General features: G+C 41.4%; 1 protein-coding gene across 1 annotated transcript in view; it reads left to right on the plus strand.

Moving 5' to 3' along the window:
* Lemd1 (LEM domain containing 1) overlaps positions 1–18516 on the plus strand; it is a 29149-nt gene extending 10633 nt beyond the window's left edge. Inside the window, exons 3-4 of the mRNA XM_027934654.1 lie at positions 16538–16614; positions 18315–18516. Coding sequence (XP_027790455.1) covers positions 16538–16614; positions 18315–18516 — 279 coding nt within the window. The remainder of the gene's footprint in view (positions 1–16537; positions 16615–18314) is intronic.
* Positions 18517–18844: the final 328 nt, after the last annotated feature.

An 18844-nucleotide genomic window follows, 5' to 3' on the forward strand; every position in this document is an offset into this window, starting at 1 on the left:
AGTCTTGATTTCCTCATCTATAAACGAGAATAACAATGGTCTTAATGGTGGAGAGCAGAGTCAGGACGTGCTGTGCTCAGGGTTCAGCGCATGCTTAGCATGCTCAAGGGCCTGGATTCCATCCCCAGTGCTGCAAAAATAAAGGGGAAAAGAAAAAACACAGAGTCGTGATGACAAGTAATGATATATTTAAATATAAACAGGAGCTATTATTGTTAACATGATTGTTATATAAAAAGCATGCTATTTAATTATCTACAATAAAAAGCAACATACTCAGTGAAAAATAACAAAATGAAAATAGTATCTTTGGTGTTGAACTCCTAAGTGCTACAGAATGTGACTTCTTGGAGTGCCTACAGGTGTATTTATATAAGTAAATATATGGGTATAATTAAAGATCACTCTTGGTAAGCAAGTCTTGAATGAGGCAGACTGAGCTTTTCAAAAAATATTATGTGTCCTCCTGGTATTTAGGACTCCTTCTCCTTCATTTTATACTTATATACTTAAATCTTTCTTCTCTCTCTCTCTCTCTCTCTCTCTCTCTCTCTCTTTCTCTCTCTCTCTCTCCTTTGTGGTGCTGGGGACTGAACCCAAGACCCAGGGTCTTGTGCATGCAAGGCAAGCACTCTACCAACTGAGCTATATACCCAGCCCCCTCCCATCTCTCTCTCTCTCTCTCTCTCTCTCTCTCTCTCTTTTTTTTCCTTTTCAGTTCTAGGGATGAAAGCCAGGGCCTGATACATGCTAGGCAAATGCTCTACTACTGAGCTGTATCCCCAGGCCTTTTATTTATTTATTCTTTAATAGATTTTTATTATTATTTTATTATTATTGTGTGTGTGGTGCTGGATTGGATTGAACCCGGGGCCTTGTGCATTCGAGACAAGCACTATACCAACTGAACTATTTCCCCAGCCCCCCAGGCCTTTTATTTTGAGACAGGATTTTCTAAATTCCAGAATGACTTTGAACTTGCTATCTTCCTGCCTCAGCCTCCAGAGTATAGGGGGATTACAGGTGTGCGCCACTCCAAGCAGCTCCTTCCCCCATTCCTTTTAAGGTTTAAAAAATAGCTTATTTAAAATAGTTTCAAACTTACAGAAAGTTGCAAGAAGACAGTACAAAGAACTCCCGTATGCCTTTTACCCAGATTCCTCACTCATTATCCTGTATAGCTTTTGTCGTGTATAGGGGTGTGGTGTGTGTGTGTGTGTGTGTGTGTGTGCGCGCGCGCGTGCGTGATTCATGCCATTGTCTCTGGACCATATGAGAGCAAACTAAACATGAAGCCCCTCAGCCCTTCAGCCAGTGTTCTGCCCGCGCACAAAGGACACTTTTCCTTCAATAACCACCATCTAACACTCCAGATCAGGAAATCCTCATGGATTCGGTGCTACCACGGAAACTCAGACCTCATGAAGCTTCATGGACTGGCTCAGCAGTGTCTCTTTGCTCTCTGGTCCATGACTATTCAGGGGCCACTTGCTACCTTTCCTTGTCAAGTCTCTTCAGTCTCCCTCACCCTGGAACAGCAGTGTCCCAGTCTTTGCCATTTGTGCCCTTGACATTTTAATGAGTCCAGCTCTTCAGCTATATAGGGTTACTATGATGGGTCTCTACCCATGGAGCACTTTTTAATTAATTTATTTATTTTTAGTGGTAGGTGGGACACAATACCTTTATTTTATTTTTTATGTGGTGCTAAGGATCCAACCCAGGCCTTGCATGTACAGGACGAGCACTCTACCATTGAGCCACAACCCCAGTCCAACAGAGTGCTTTTGACACCAAATGTGTAGGCTCCTTTTTTTTTTTTAAACTCATACCAACCAGTTCTCCAACTTTGAGACAGCAGCGGAGTGTGCAACCATTTAATTCCATTTAGACACTATCTGCCTTGAGAGAGCAGATCCCACAGTTTGAGGGCTCAATCTCCAAGACTGCTCCCACTTAAGATGCCAATCTCAAGTCCTGGATCTCTGGTATTTCTGACTCACCAGCTATAAAATGAAGGTTCTTACCACCCTCTGCTGGGTTTGATGGTTTGCTAGAACAGCTTCCAGAACTTAGGAAGGCTATTTACTGACATTTACCAGTTCATTACCGACTCATAATAAATATCATGTGTGTGTATGTGTTGTTGGGGACTGAATCCAGGGCCTCTGGCAGGCTCGGCAAGTGTTGGACCCCTGAGTTCCACCCCCAGCTCCTTACCTTTAAAAAACTACAAATCAGGGAAGGGGAGTAGCTCAGGAGTAATTAATTGCCTAGTATGTGCAAGGCCCTGGATTCAATCCCCAGTACTATACAAAAATAAAAAACCTCAAAAGAGTCAAATGGAAGAGAAGCATAGGGCAAGGTCTAGGTAGGGACACAGGGTTCCTTGCCATCTATGGATGCACCACCCACTCAGCACCTTCTAGAGGGTCCCTTGGCCCATTCTTCAGGGGTTACATTGAGGTTCTGCTAGAAAGGCATAACTGATGGAATCTTTAGCCATTAGTAATCAACTCAACCTTCAGCCTCTCTTACCTCCCAGGCCAGGGGGTGGAACCAAACCTTCCCATCTTCTACTCACATGCTTGGTCTTCCTGGTGACCAGACCCATCCTTGGGCAGTGTGGGGATCCCAGCCACCACCATCTTATTAACATAGAAAAGCACACTCTTAGCCTGTAATCCCAGTGATTCCCTGAGGCTGAGGCAGGAGGATTGCAAGTTCAAAGCCAACCTTAGCAATTTAGCAAGGCTCTAAAACAACTCAGTGAGACTCTGTCTCAAAATAAAAAATAAAAGGGGTTAGAGATGTGGCTCGGTGGTTCAATTCCCAGTACCAAAGAAAACAAAAAACCAAAAATACATTCTTATAGCTTCAGGTTCCCAGGGTCTTGAGAGTGACTGCATCAGGAGCTAAGGGTGAAGACCAAATACCCATCTCTCATCATATCAAAACATCAAGGATAAACCCCAGACTGTGTCTGTGGGGCTTCTCGTTTTGGTTGGTCCTAGAGGCTACTTGTTTGGTTTTTGGTACTGGGAGTTGAACCCAGGGCACTTTACCACTGAGACCTATGTCACAGCCCCCTTCTTTTTTTAGAGAACTGCTCAGGGTCTTGCTAAGTTGCTGAGGCTGGCCTTGAACTTGCAATCCTTCAATGTACCATTGTGTCCAGAGACACAATGCTCTTCTCAGGGCACACTGCATCCTACCAAGAGACAAACAATGTCCTTCTGTCCTATCACTGATAACGTTAACCTCAATCACCTGGAAAAGTTGGTGTCTGCCAGGTTTCTCCCCGTCACGTTTTTGTTTGTAATTGAACCACCTTTGGTGGGAAATACTCTGAACTGCCATCAGCACCCAGTTCCTCCTCAATCCTCATCTTTGGCAACCAATCATAGGCGACTCTGCCTGAATCAAATTCATAATAATGAGAGCCTAAGGAGATTTGCTATTTCTTTTTTTCTTTTTTTTCCCCTCGATACTGATACTACGCATTGAACTCAGGGGCACTTAACCACTGAGGCACGACCCCATCCCTTATTTGTATTTTAGAGACAGGGTCTCACTGTGTTTTTTAGTTAAGTTGCTGAGCTGGCTTTAAACCTGCTTTGCTCCTTTCTCCTGGGTGCCATTGCTTCTAGGTCCTTTTGGTGGCAAAGCTAGGTAATCACATATGTACCTATGGACAGATACACACGTATGTCCATGACATTTTATATACGTACTTACAAAATTAAAAACCACGAGTTCATACTGACTTCCAACTAAAAGCCGGCATTTCGGGGTTCTACCAGTTGTGGCCCTCTGTCAGTCACCTCTCTGGTCATGTTCCCATCATCCTCTGATTGTGGATTCCATTATCCTTGATAGACTTACATTTTTGCTCAGTTTCCTAACTTCCTCTGTGGGACCAGTCTTCCAGTCACGGTAGCCACCTCTCTTCTGCACAATGCCATCACTGTCTCCTTGACCCCGAATGTGACAAGAGTCCACGAGGCCCTCCCCTCACTATTCCCCCTCCTTGGCCACAGGGCACACTGAAGCCTTCATACTTCCCCACCCCTACTGCTCAGATCCTTCAACACCAGGCACCCCAAACCCTCCACAGCCTTGCAGCTCTACTTCTTTGGCCCCCAGGCTGCTGACACATCTGTGTCCATGTCCCCTGTGTCCCACTTCCTTGTGTGCAGGGCATACAGACACCTGAGGGGAGGAAAAGCAATGAAAGAAAGCTTCCTGTCTCCTTTTGGCTTCTAGTATCAGGTTGCTTCAATGTCTTCGTGCGGACACTTTATAGGAATTTTTCTCTCAGTGAATCCGTTTCTATTGTTGCTTGTAATGCACCTCCCAGGCCTGCAATTAGCATGTGCAGGGCCAGTCCCAAGTGCCGCCATCAGAAGGCCCAACGCGACAGGGGAATATATGTTAAAAGGACTCCAGCTAAGTGTGGGGAAGGTTTAGAAGACTCGGTGTTAAACATCTCTATAATAGTTTTTTTAATTAATTGAAAAACATCCTTATTCCCAATAGGAGTTGTATATTCTAGTTGGGTCAAAGTGAAGAGTAAATTACATATTCTATAACTACTTAATAAGCCCTTTCTTCTTACCTTTGACATGTGCTAATGGGAGCTAAATGCCATCTTAGATAAAGAATGTAATTTAACATTCTTCCCTAAAAATACTGACCTCCCAGGAGAGAAGGCTTAGATCTGCTTTGTGATCAGTGTGTCTTGATCTTACTGATTACAAGGTGATTTTTTTCTGTATGATAGAACCCAATCTTTGAAACGTAAGAGCATCAGGAGGAGATGAGGAAACCAAACTATGACTATAATAATTTCAAGATGTTAATAAAGGTGAACTTATTTATGTTCCTAGGGCTGGGGTTGTGGCTCGGTGGTAAAGTGCTCACCTAGCATGCACAAGGCACTGGGTTCAATCCTCAGCACCACATAAATGTAAAATAAAGATATTGTGTCCACCTAAAACTAAATAATAATAATAATAATTTAAAAAAGAACTTATTTATGTTCCTAAAGTTGAATTACAAGTAGTAGTGTTCACCTTCTGAAGGAAATATATGAATGTATTTAGAACACTCACCTTCTTGCCCCTTTCATCTAAGAATATCTCCATGCTGACTTTAACAAAGGTATAACTTGCTTTATGAGAATAGATTTTTTACGGGGAGGAGGGTACCGGGGATTGAACTCCCGGGCACTTGGCCACTGAGCCACATCTCCAGTCCTATTTTGCATTTCATTTAGAGACAGGGTCTCACTGAGTTGCTTAGTGCCTTGGTGTTTTGCTAAGGCTGGCTTTGAACTTGCAATCCTCCTGCCTCAGCCTCCCGAGCCACTGGGATTACAGGGGTGAGCTGCCGGCCCGGCAGAATAGATGTATGTGTTCATTTCAGAAAAAGGAGTTTCCTGTCGTGCCTCCCGTAGGAGCACCCGAGAATTCTTTTAATCCCTTGGGGCTTGTCAGGGCTGCGCCAGCTCTGGCCTCCCCTTTATGAGTCCAGGCATGATTTAGTATAGATGATTATTGACCATGGAATTTCTTACCTGAGAGGTTTCTTGGGGGAAGTGATGTGTGGTTCATCTTACAGATGAAGAAGCAGGCAGGGAAGGGATATGACATGCCCAAGACCACGCAAAGAATTAGAAGAAAAAAAGTCCGTCCTGTGTCTCTTTCCATTTATAGCAAGCATCCAAGGGGAAGGAAAAAAAACACCTGGGTGATGAAATAGCTCCCCCCAGTGTCCTCTCTGTGGTATTGCAGAAAGACCTGGGACGTCTGTTCACCCAAGGACTCTTCCTTTGGAAGAGTCCATAGGGCACACTTTCTGGAGAACCTTATAAACACATTCAAGCTGTGGTGCAGAAATCAGTACAGTTGGAAATGATCTGACATGTATGCAAATGAATAGCTGGAATTTTCCCGAGGAGAGAAAAAAAAAGAAACACTTTTTGATGTTTTTTTATTATAAAATACCTTGCACATTTGAAAAGGAATAAAAAAATTAATATAACGAGCAGTTAAATTCCCACCCCAGAGATTAAAAAAATAAAAATCATTGTTAGATCAGTTGAAGACCCCAAAGAATCCCTCCTGGATCATATTCTCCTTCTTTCCTTTCTGGAAAGTAGTCACTATCCTGAATTTGCTGCTTATGGTTATTTCTTTCTTTTATAGTAACTGTAACTGTAGAGTTTTTTTTAAAATTTTTTATAATTTTGGATTTTGTTTGTGATATCACAGTGAGAGTTTTCTTCTGCAACTTCCCTGTATTGTTCAGTATTACATATGGGCTTCATCCAACAGATGAAGCACTAGTTCGACCATTTTCACTGCATGTAGACGTAGAAAAACATTAATTCCCTACCTATGGGACATTTGGATTGTGCCCAGGTTTTTCTTGTACAAACAGTACTGTTAAATTTTGTGGTAGATGACTCAGAGTGTACTTGTGCAAGAACATTTTTTTCTGGATCGCATAAATGCACTTAGGAGTAGAACTGTTGCGTTGAAGGGCACGCACATCTTAAATCTAAGAGATCACACAAAATTGCTCTATGTAAAGTGGTTCCACTATTTCTGATCCTACCAGCAATATATTAAGACCTCCGTTGTTTTAAATCTTCAATATTTCATATTGGAAGATTTAACTTTTGTCAATATGATGGCTGTAAGATGTTATTTCATGATGATAATTGATATTTCTCTTATTACTAATAAGATTGGGTATATTTTCACACATATATGGGTCATTTATGTTTTCTTACCTGTAAAATGCCTGTTCATGCTTTTTGCCCATTTTTATTAGATTGTTTATCTTTTTCTTATTAATGTATAGGAGCTCTTTATATATTGTGGATGTCAATCCTTTGTTAGTAGTACGTGTAGCACATATCTTCTTGTCATTTGGGCTTTCTTTTTCTCTTCTTGGTGCTTGTGTGTGTGTGTGTGTGTGTGTGTGTGTGTGACTGGGGATTGTACCCAGGGACATTCTACCACTGAACTATATCCCAAGCCCCTTTTATTTTTTATTTTGAGACAGGGTCTCACTAAGTTGCTTAGGGTCTCACTAAGTTGCTGGGCTGGCCTCGAACTTGTGATCCTCCTACCTCAGCTCTCCAGTCACTGGGATTATAGGCCTGCGCCACTGCACCCAGCGCCTTTAAACAACAACAGAAATAGTTCTTATTTGATGTAGTTTTTATTTCAAGATAACTTCAGATTTGCTAGGCTCAGTGATGCATGCCTGGAATCCCAATGACTGAAGAGGCTGAGGCAGTAATTGCAAGTACAAGGCCAGCCTCCACAATTTAGTGAGACTCTGTCTCAAAAGAAAAAATAAAAAGGGCTGGGATGTAGCATGGTGATAAAGCCCTCCTGCGTTCAATCCCCAGTACCAAAACACACACACACACACACACACCCCCCACACACATAAAACAAAACAAAAAATTCTTCAAACTTATAGAAAGTTTCCAACCAAGAATTCCTGTGTGGTCTTCATTCAGACACACCAACTGTTACATTTTTCTGCATTTGCTTTACAATTATATGTGACCAGAGGCACTATAATTGTAAAGCAATTTTATTTGAGATAAATTTCAGACACCACGATTTTTTTACCCTCTTGCCCCAAATTTCAATTTCTAGTTTCTTAGAATAAGAATATAAAAATATTCACTTATATAATCAAAGTTCAAGAACAAGAATCAGGAATTTTTTTTTTGGTTGTGATGAAATTTACCTAACATAAAATTAGCTATTTTAAATACATTCAAAATGCCGTGAAACTACCACCTCTGTCTCAGATCCAAAACATTGTTATCACCCCAAAACAAAACCTAGGACACATTAAGCAGTTACTCCCCAACCTATTCCGCCCCCTGCAAGTGCAACTAAAAATCAGCTTTTTGTTTCAGTGTATTTGCCTTTTCTGGATATTTCCTGTAAATGAAATCATGCATCCACCACAATTTGCTTCTTCAACAGTTCGATATTGGGTGTTTAGGTTGTGGCCACTTTGGGGCATTTTGCCACGCTACTATAAACATTTGTGTTCAAGTATTTGAGTACCTACCTGAACTGCTTTGGATATGTGCCTAGGAGTGGAATAAGTAGGTCATGTGGTCATTCTATTTAACTTTTTAAAATACTTATTTATTTTAGTTGTAATTGGACACAATACCTTTATTTTATTTATTCATTTTTATGTGGTGCTGAGGGTGGAACCCAGGGCCTCCACATGCTAGGGGAGCGCTCTACCACTGAGCCACAACCCCATCCCCTCTATTTAACTTTTTTAAAATTGTATTTATTTATTCTAATTAGGTATATATGACAGCAGAATGCATTTTGATTCCTTATACACAATTGCCGCACAGCTTTTCATTTCTCTGGTTGTACACGATGTAGTGTCTTCTGTTTTAACTTTTGGAAGAACTTTTCCAAAGTGGCTGCACCGTTTTACATTCCCAGTCATGTATGAGGATTCCAATTACCCCATATCCTCAATGGTTTTCTTTCTTCTTATTATTATTTTTCTTTTTTTGGTACCAGACACTGAACCTATGGAGTGCTTAACCACTGAGCAACATCCCTAGCCCTTTTTTGTATTTTTTTAATGATAGGGTTTCGTTGAGTTGCTTATTCTGAGACTGGCTTTGAACTAGCAATCCTCCTGCCTCAGCCTCCCAAGCTGCTAGGATTACAGGTCTTCTCCTCCTCCTGCTCATCCCCCTACTCTCTTCCTCCTCTTTTTCTTCTCCTTCTTCATAGCCATCCTAATGGGCATGAAGTGATATCCCTCTTTTTTTCCCCTTGGTACCAGGGATTGAACCCAGGGGCACTTAACCACTGAGCTATATCCCCAGTCCTTTTTATTTATTTTATTTTGAGACAGGGTCTCACTAAGTTGCTTACAGCCTCATTAATTTTGAACCTGCGATCGATCCTCTTGTCTTGGTCCCTGAATGGCTGGGATTTTGTGTACACCACCGCACCTGGCTCATTATAGTTTTGATTTGCATTTCCCTTATGACTAATGATGTTGAGTGTCTTTTCATGTTGTTTATTGTCCATATTGTATATATGTGCTTTGGAGAAATGTCTTTTCAAGTCCTTTGCCTGCTTTTAGACTGGGTTGTTTGTCTTTTTGTTTTATATATTCTGAATATTAGACCCTTGTCAGAATTTGATTTGCAAATACTTTTTCCCATTCTGTATATTGTTTTTTTTTTTTTTTACTTGCTTGATAATGCCTTTTTTTCCCCCATTGGTACGGGGGGGTTGAACGCAGGGGCACTTAACCACTGAGCCACATCTCTATCCCTTTTATAAATTGTATTTAGAGACAGGGTCTCATTGAATTGCTTAGGGCCTTGCAGTTGCTGAGGCTGGCTTTGCCTCAGCCTCCTGAGTCACTGGGATTATAGGCATGCAGTCACTGTGCTTGGCTGATAATATCTTTTGAGACACCAAAGTTTTCAGTTGACTATATTATGTCTTTGCCTGAATTTCTTTAGGTTTATCCCATTTGGGATTCACTCAGCTTCTTGAATCTGTAGATTTATGTCTTTTGCCAAGTTTGGGACATTATCAGCCATTATTTTTTTAAATACTTTTTGTTAGCCCCATCCCATTTTTTTTTTTTTTTTTTTTTGTTTCCTTCAGGGATTCAGATGATACATTAGGTCTTTCATCATGGCCCCATAAGACCCTGAGACCTTGTTAGTTTTTTCCCCGGTCAGTTATCTATTGTTCAGTCTGGGTGATTTATATTGTTCTGTCTTCAAATCCATTGATTCTTTCCTCTGACTTCTCCAGTCTACTGTTGAGCCCATTTAATGAGTTTTTAACTTTTTGGCTGTTAGATTGTTTATGGTTCTAAAATTTACACTTGGTTCTTCTTTAAATAATCTCCTCTACAGAAAGCTTTTTGTTTGTTTGTTTGTTTTTTTCATTTGCTTCAAACATGTTCATATTGCTCACTGAAGTGTTATGGTAGCTTTTTAAAAATCCTGGAGACAACTCCACGTTGGTGTCATCTCCATGTCTGTTTGGTCTCTTCTCGCTCAAGTTTTGAGACTGTGACTCTGATTTAAGTCTTCTGTTTTAGGAGATCTCGGGAGGGAGAGGCGGGCACTGCTTCTTGGCAGTCAGATGGGGCTGTGAGTCCAAGTCCCCAAGGAGACAACTTTGCAGAAGTGTGTGGGGAAGTGTGTGGGGAGTGGTGGCTGGAAGGGCCTTCCCTGTGGCCTCCACTGACACCACCCCAGTGGGGAGCAGGGGATCCAGAGCATGGGATGGAAGTCCCGGCTTCCCACTGGTCCTGGCTGGTGGGCGAGGTGGGCTGCTTGGCTGACCGGGGGGGGTCATTATCCAAAAGCTTTCTGTCTTACAAGGCTGCCTCTTTCCTCATCCTCTCTTCTGCGGTCTTTTGGGGGCCTGCATCCATTGATGTTTCAAGATTAATGACTTCTCCAGCACCCAGTCTGGGATGAGCAGGGTAAAAGGAAAACCTGGGGACCTCATCACTCATGGTTCCTCGGGTGAGGTCCCTAGTCTCTCTTCTCCCCACCTTTCAGCAACTTGTTCCATTTGTTTTATGTGTGACATTCGGGGACTTTGGCTAACCTTCACAGAAGGCAGAGAACTACATCCCCCTGATCTTGGTCCCAGTGCCACTGCAGTGTTGGTTGCTGTCATAGGTCACCTTTCCATATATATATGGGTATTTTAGTATCTTTATATTTCTGCAATTTTCTTTAATGTCCTTCGGTAAAATTCTGTAACTTTTTGATAATGGTCATGCTCATCTTTTGTTACTTTTATTAGTGGGTTGGTTTTGTTGTTCTTTGTGGTACTGGGGATCAAACCTAGGTCCTCATGCCTAGGTTGGTTTTTTGTTTGTTTGTTTGTTTTTGTGTGTGTATGCTAGGGAACAAACCCAGGGCCTTGTACATGTGAGTCAAGCACTGTACCAACTGAGCTATCCCCAGCCCATGCCTAGGTTGGGTTTTAATTTATGTTGCTATTAGGAATAGTATCTTTTTAAAGTTACATTTTAAATTGTTGCTGGTATAAAGAAATGATGTTGCTTTTTGCAAATTGATCTTATAACAATGACCTCATTGCCATATTGGCTAAGACTTCTTCAGTACCTTATTTGATAAGAGTCACAATAGTGGACATTCTTTCCTTGGTCCTGATTTTAAGGGAAATAGTTCTAACATTTCACCTTTAAGTATGATTTTTGGTATAGATTTTGGAAAACATCTTTTATCAAATTAAGGAAACTCCTGTATCCGGTTTAATAGTTTTTTTTTTACTATTTTAAAGTAGGAATGGAGATGATCATACGGTTTTTAATGTTTCTTTTGTTAATGTGGGGCAGATTATTTTAAAAGCTTTTTAATTAATTCAAAATCATTACCTAGGTTAAAAGAACACAATATTTTAAATGAAAACTTTATTAAATCAAGAGCAAGGTAAAAACAATGAAGAACTGATACTATTATAAGATTTTTTTATTAACTTAACTCATTTTAATCAATAAGGAATTCTGGGTTAACTCAATTTTAAAGAGCTCTAAATCAGAAGGGTTTTTTCCTACCTACAAGCAGATCATAACAGCCAGTTTGCTACATCGTTTGTAAAAATGTCTGATTCTACATATATAGGCTTTTTTTTTTCTTTCAAAATTTATTAATTACTTAGAGTGAGTGGAAAATATGTTTTGGTTCAAGAAAATGCCTGCCCAAGCCCAGGGCTCCCTGAGTCCCCAAGTCCAAGGGTAAGAAGTCTCAGAAAAACAGTTGGGGGGGCAAGAGGCAGAACCCAGCTCCCTTTCTTGAAGGCTCATAACTCTGTGTCAGCTTGTGACATTTTGGCAAGTTTAGGTCTGCACATCTTGTGGAAATGCAGACAAAACATGAACAGTTAGTAATGGTTTTAGTAGAGGTAGATAATTTTTCAATAACAAATTATAATTTTTTATGCATAATGATTTAATGAGAATACAGAATATTTATTGTTCTCTCTCTGAGTATTAGCCTGCTATTTTATAGCTAAATATAGCAAAACATAATACAATATGATATAATACTTCATATGCAATTCACTTTCAGATTCAATATGATATATAAAGTAAGCCAGAATTCACACAAAATAATCCATCTGGAAAAATCTTATGAAAAGGTATTTTTTGGTACCCAGAATTGAATCCAGGAGTGCTTCATCCCTGAGCCACATCCCCAACCCTTTTATTTTTTATTTTGAGACAGGGTTTCATTAAATTGCCCAGGTTGGCCTTGAACTTATAGTCCTCCTGCCTCAGCCTCCTGAATCAGTGAAATTTCGGGTGTGTGTGTCACTGCACCCAGCTTTTTCATTTTTTTAATATTTAAAAATAGAACTACTGTGGGCTGGGGTTGTAGCTCAGTGGCAGAGCACTTGCCTAGCATGTGTGAGGCACCAGTTTTCATCCTTACCACCACATAAAATAAACAAATAAAATAAAGGCATTCTGAGACTGGGGTTGTGGCTCAGCGGTAAAGCGCTCGCCTAGCACGTGCAAGGCCCTGGGTTCGATCCTCAGCACCACGTACAATAAATAAAATAAAAGTATTATGTCCAACTACAACTAAAAAAAAATAAATATTTTTTTTAAAAAAGGCATTCTGTCCATCTGCAACTACAAAAATTTTTTTTAAAAAAGAATAGAACTAATGGCTACAAATGTTACTTTCACGGGGAATTAATAATTTGATTATTAATTTATGGAAACAGTTTTTAGAGATATGTCTTGATGCTTTCAATGATGAGTTTTACTAGTAGAAATCACACACACACACACACGCGTACATAAAGGCTTTAGAGCCAGAATATCTAGATTTAAAATATAAGTGTGCCTTTTATTAATTGGTTACATGGCTTAGCTCATCAAGCTTCCATTTCTTCTTCTATAAAATGGTGACTATAAAGATTTCCTGCTAGGGTTGTTAGGAAGATTAAATGAATTGAGGGACATTGAATGCCCCAAACAATAGACGTTCATAACACAATGTTCCTAGTTTCTTCTAGTAAAGCAGCCCTATGGTGCTGCAGCACTACGGTGACCATGACCAGTGATTTGGGGGCTACACAGCCTGGCTTGGCTCCTGGCTCTACGTCCTCACGGATGGCGTGACACCCCAGGCAAGCTGCTTAAATGCTCTGTGCCTCAGTTTCCTCATCTGGGAATAGGGACAAGAGAAAAGCCCCTTCCTCACACTGTGATACTGAAAATTAAATGAATTGATATATGTAAAGCGCCTGGGACAGTGTCTGGTGCACAGGAAGTGCTGGGTGACGTGTTAGCTGGCACGGTAGAGTCACTCTTGATTGATTGCACTGGCACACCTCTGACTTACTACACTAAAAACTGCAGCTGTGGTCAGAAATGTGCTTCGGGTCCTGGAAGTGTGGGTTGGTAGAATTGTCTGAAATTTTCTGAAATGCCAGGGGTGCAGGGAAGAGGGTGGAGGAACCAAGGAGCCCACACACTCCCCAACTCGGCTCTGGATGCCTGGCAAAAACAGCAGTCTTTGCAGATTCTAGCTCTGGGCACAGGGAGAAAGGAGCAGAGATATTATGTATCCCCTGAGTGCCGTTTACCCTCACGAAGCCATTGCTTTAATGAACACCAGTATTTTTTAGTTCCATTGTAAATGTTGTTTATAGTGAAAATCATATTGTAACAGCATTAAAGGAATTTTTAAAGATGAAATATAAATCAATGACCAACACACCACTTGATATAAAAACTGGTTTCATGTTTCTCTCTTTCCCTCTAGTTCTTTTTTAATATGCATATCCATGCAGTTGACATCACTGTGTACATACAATTTTATATTCTGGGGACTATTTAACATGAATTATTAATCCTTTTCTGTTATATGGTCTTCATAATATCATACTTTATTTATTTATTTAGTAAGTACTGGGGTTAAACCCAGGGGTGCTTTACCACTAAGTTACATCCCCAGCCCTTTTAATTTTTTATTTTAAGACAGGGTCTCACTAAGTTGTGGAGGTTGACCTTGAGCTTGTGATCCTCTTGCCTCAGACTCCTGGATTTCTGGGATAACAGGCATGCAACTGAGCAAATGAGAGAGAGGAGGAGGAGGAGGAGGACAATCAGGAGGAGGAGGAGGAGGAGGAAAAGGAGGAGGAGATAAAAAGATCCAAACCTCCCTAGGGCAGGAGGAAAGAAAAGGGAGGGAGGGGAGTATTCCATTGCCTAAGAGCTGCGAAATCCTATAATTTGATTTGGCAACAGACTGCTACCCCAAATGCTTTATTTACCATATCTATTTTTAAATTTAAGAGAATTCAAAAGAAGTTGTATGTGATGGGCGTGTGAAGGTTAATTACTGCCTACTTTTGGTATGTTTAAATTTTTCTGTAAATAAAAAGTTTTTAAAAAGAAAAAAAATTGCTAAAAAAAAGATTTTCCAGCATCCTTGGAAATAGTTTGAAATAATTCTTGGTGAACCGGCCACCACTAGCCCCCCCTTGGCACTTGCATAGGAATTTTTTTTCCCCCAGTACTGGGGATTGAATTTAGGGGTGCTTCACCACTGAGCCACATCCCCAGCTCTTTTTTATATTTCATTTGGAGACAGGGTCTTGCTGAATTGCTTAGGGCCTTTACACTAAGTTGCTGAGGCTGGTTTTGAACTTTCAATCCCCCTGCCTCAGCCTTCTGAGCCACTGGGATTACAGGTGTGCATCATGGTGCCCGACTGTGACAACTTGTTTGAAGTCCCTCTTCTCGAGAGACTCTTCTTCTGTCTTCAGAGAGATGGTTCAAACAGACTGGAAATCTATATAGTTCATGCTATGAAGGAGGCTCCTTTGGACATGGTACTCTTGTACTAGTATATCTTCCCACCATAGGCAGGGGCCCAGCTTGGGGCCTCATGAAAACATGCTGAAACATCTTCTTTAAGAAGGAGCAGCTCAGGAGGCTGAGGCAGGAGGATTGCAAGTTCAAGGCCAGCCTCAGCAACTTAGCAAGGCCCTGAGCAACTTAATGAGAATCCTGTCTCAAAAAATAAAAAGGGCTGGGGATGTGATTCAGTGGTTAAGTGCCCCTGGATTCAATCCCTGGTATCAAAAAGGGGGGGAAACGGGGAAGGGGGGAGAGAGAGAGAGCACAGTGGAGGACAGCTGCGTGAGATCTAGCAGATGAAGTTCTAGTCAGGGAAGAAGGAAGCCAATGCAGAATCCTTACAAAGTAGTCACATTCCATGGTGAGCTGTTTAGGGCAAGGGTGGCTTGGTGGTTCCCATCTGAAATCTTTAATCAGCAGGCTGGGCTCTCAACAAAGCATAACAAATGTTTGCTGAATGAATAAATAAAACTTCAGGTTAAGTACAGTACAAAATATGTATATTAGGGCTGAAGAAATTAAAAAAAAAAAAAACAGAGGCATAATCTGTGTAGATCAGAAGAATAAAGATTTCCTGCTGGAGGGAAATTGAAGATACAGCCGGGCGGGCACAGTAGTGCACACCTGTAATCCCAGCAGCTTGGGAGGCTGAGGCAGGAGGATAGCGAGTTCAAAGCCAGCCTCAAGAATGGCAAGGCACTAAGCAATTCAGTGAGATCCTGTTTCTAAATTAAATACAAAATAGGGGTGGAGATGTGGCTCAGTGGTGGAGTGCCCCTGAGTTTAATACCCAGTCCTCCCACCCACCCCACCCCCCCAAAAAAAAAGAAGAGGAGGAAGAAGAAGAAGAAGAGGAAGACGAAGAAGAAGAGGAAGATGAAGAAGAAGAAATAAAGAAATTGAAGGTACTGAGGAGTCTGGTGTAATGGTTCAGGCACGTAGCTTTTCACTGATAATACTGTGTGAGTTCAGGTTAATTTCTTAACCTTTCTGTGCCTCAGATTCATCTCCAAAATGGAGTAATGATAGTGCCTACCAGAAAAGAGTAGGGTGATCAAACAGACCTCAGTGAGTTACTGGGTGAATGGGCCCTGATGCTGGGTGAGGGGTGCTGGGTGGGCACCATCACTGATATCTCATTTTCACATTCCAAGGGCCCCTGACCAGGGACATTGCAGACTTTTGAGGATGATAAGGTCTGATTCTTAAATATGAATGGACAATTGAGGAAAACCAGAGTTAATCCCCAGCACTGCAGAGAGAAGAAGAGGGAGAAGAAGAAGAAAAGAATATGAAGAAAAAATTAGCAACATGAACTTGATACTTTCCACTACCCTAACCATCATTATTTCTACGTATTGAAAGCTTACTCTGTGCTAGATGTTTTAATCACTTTTGCACATGGATCAAGTCACTTAAATCTTTACAACTCAGTTTCACAGGGAGGAGACAAAGGGCTGTACGTTAGCACTTTATTGGAAAAAAAAATAACAACACCAAAGACATTTTTTGAAAACTGTAAGATGAGACATTAGAAACTAATTCCTGTTGACATTTTCTTTCTGCTTTGCAGAGACCCAAGATTGCCAACATTAAAACAAAAGCAGGAGACTTCTACTACTGCGGTAGGAAGATTCCCAAGAGATTAAGGTAACACCTTTTTTTTTTTTTTCCATCACGAGAAAATGGATAATATTGTAGATCTGCAACCCTTGGAAAAAGTTATTGCTCATATTTCTGTGAAGGGTTTGAGCTTGAAAAAAAATCTGTTGAAAAAGGAGGAAGATTTCCAATATTGCATAATTTCTTTTTTTTTAATTTTTATTTCTTTTTAGTTTTAGGTAGACACAATATCTTAATTTTACATTTATGTGGTGCTAAGGATCAAACCCAGTGCCTTGTGCATGCTAGGCAAGCGCTCTACCACTGAGCCATAACCTCAGCCCATATTGCATGATTTCAAAGTCAGAGGGTCCTTTTGTGTAGTCACTAGTGTTGTTCGTATTTAGAGAAAAGGCAACAGGGCAGGGAGGTTGAAGGGGACCCAGAAGTCTCGATGACCTGAAACCAGAATCTAAGCTGCTGCTGCTGCTGCTGCTTCTTTTTGTACTGGGGATTGAACTCAGGGACATTCAACCATTAAGCCACATCCCCAGCCTTATATTATTTTAGACACAGGGTCTCACTGAGTTTCTCAGCGCCTCATGGTTTGCTGGGGCTAGTTTTGAACTTGCGATCTTCCTGCCTCAGCCTCCCCAGCCTCTGGGATTACAGGCGTGCGCCACTGTGCCCAGCCAAGCTTCTTGATTTGCAGTCATTTGAAAACTTTTCTTCCTGTTTGTATCTTGGAAGATGGGTAAAAGAGGGAGTGGGGAGGTGGAGAAGCATGTACTTGAAATAAAAGCTCAACCAGGTCATTTTATTAGGAAGTTAAGATGGAGCTGGGGTTGTGGCTTAATGGCAGATCACCAGGCCCTGGGTTTGATCTCCAACTTGAGAAAAGAAGAAGAAAAAAAAAAGTAATAACTTTTTAGAAAGTTCCTTAACTTCCAAATAAACTTTAGCAGATTATTCAGAATTCCAGTAGTAGAAAAATAATACTCTCCCTAAAAATTTTAGATAGTACTGTATCCTCTTGCTTCCTTAATGGCAGATTTGGTTTATTTACTCATGCATTGCAGTGCTGGGGGTGGAACCTGGAGCCAGGTGCTTGGCCACTGAGCCCTCCTTCAGTCCCTAAATTCAGGTTTTAAATAAGCAGATGGAAAAGCATTTCCCATGTTCACCCTGAAAAGCAGAGTTGTACCAGTAAAGAGGGGACAAAAAAGACTTGGGTATAATGCCCCCCATCCACAATGTCCCATTGGGGACCTGAGGTCCATGAGTCAGGTCCAAAGCCAGCAAATTCTATCCTGATGAGTAACTATGGTAAATAAATGCTCTGTGGGGTTGTCCTGACATCCACTAATATCACTTGTTGAAATTAGCACAGATGTTGTTTTTGTTTTGTTTTGTTTTGGTACCAGGGATTGAACCAGGGGTGCTTAACCACTCAACCACATCCCCGGCCCTGTTTTATATTGTATTTAGAGACAGGGTCTCACTGAGTTGCTTAAGGCCTTGCTAAATTGCTGAGGCTGGCTTTGAACTGGTGGTCCTTCTGCCTCAGCTTCCGAAGCTGCTGGGATTACCTGAGTGCACCACCGCGCCCGACTAGCATAGTATTTAAGTGAGGCCCAAGGAACCCCAACATGATTTCTCCCTCAAGGTCCTCGAGGTCCACACACTTCGTTTAGGAAGGTTCTCTGGTTGGATGTGCATGATCCTAACGGCCACTCATGTTTCCCCAGGAGCGCTGCAAGAGCACCGCAGACCAGGATCAACCTTGACACTGTCAGCGAAGATTGTCTGTGCTCTGCACTGAGCCACGGGATGACTCAGGAGTGTGATGAGTGCTGTTTCCCCATGGGCTTGAAGCTTGCTATCCTTGGCATCCTCCTCATTGTTGTATTTGTCTACTTAACTGTGGAGAGAGAACCACTCTTTAGATAAGTCCTTTAGGAGCAAAGCAACATGATAGTGCTTGAATAATGCCCTCAACAAGCCCTTCAAAGGGGCCACCATACCCCTGGCCAGGCAGCCTTCCTTGGCTGATCTGTGCCTGGGTTTAGCCAGGTGAAAGGAAAGGGGGAGAACCAGGCAGCTGTGAGTTAAGATCACGATCTTTAGGAAAACCTCAATCATGTAAGCCATCATTAAAGGTGCTTCCACACAAGAGCAAGCAGGTTTCTCCTCTCTCTCTCGATGTAGTGTGGGGATTGAACCCAGGGGTGCTTTACCACTGAGCTCTGTAGCTCCAACCCTTTTTCCTTTTCATTTT

The sequence above is a fragment of the Marmota flaviventris genome, chromosome 12, assembly GCF_047511675.1.
Source record: "Marmota flaviventris isolate mMarFla1 chromosome 12, mMarFla1.hap1, whole genome shotgun sequence".
Taxonomy (NCBI): domain Eukaryota; kingdom Metazoa; phylum Chordata; class Mammalia; order Rodentia; family Sciuridae; genus Marmota; species Marmota flaviventris.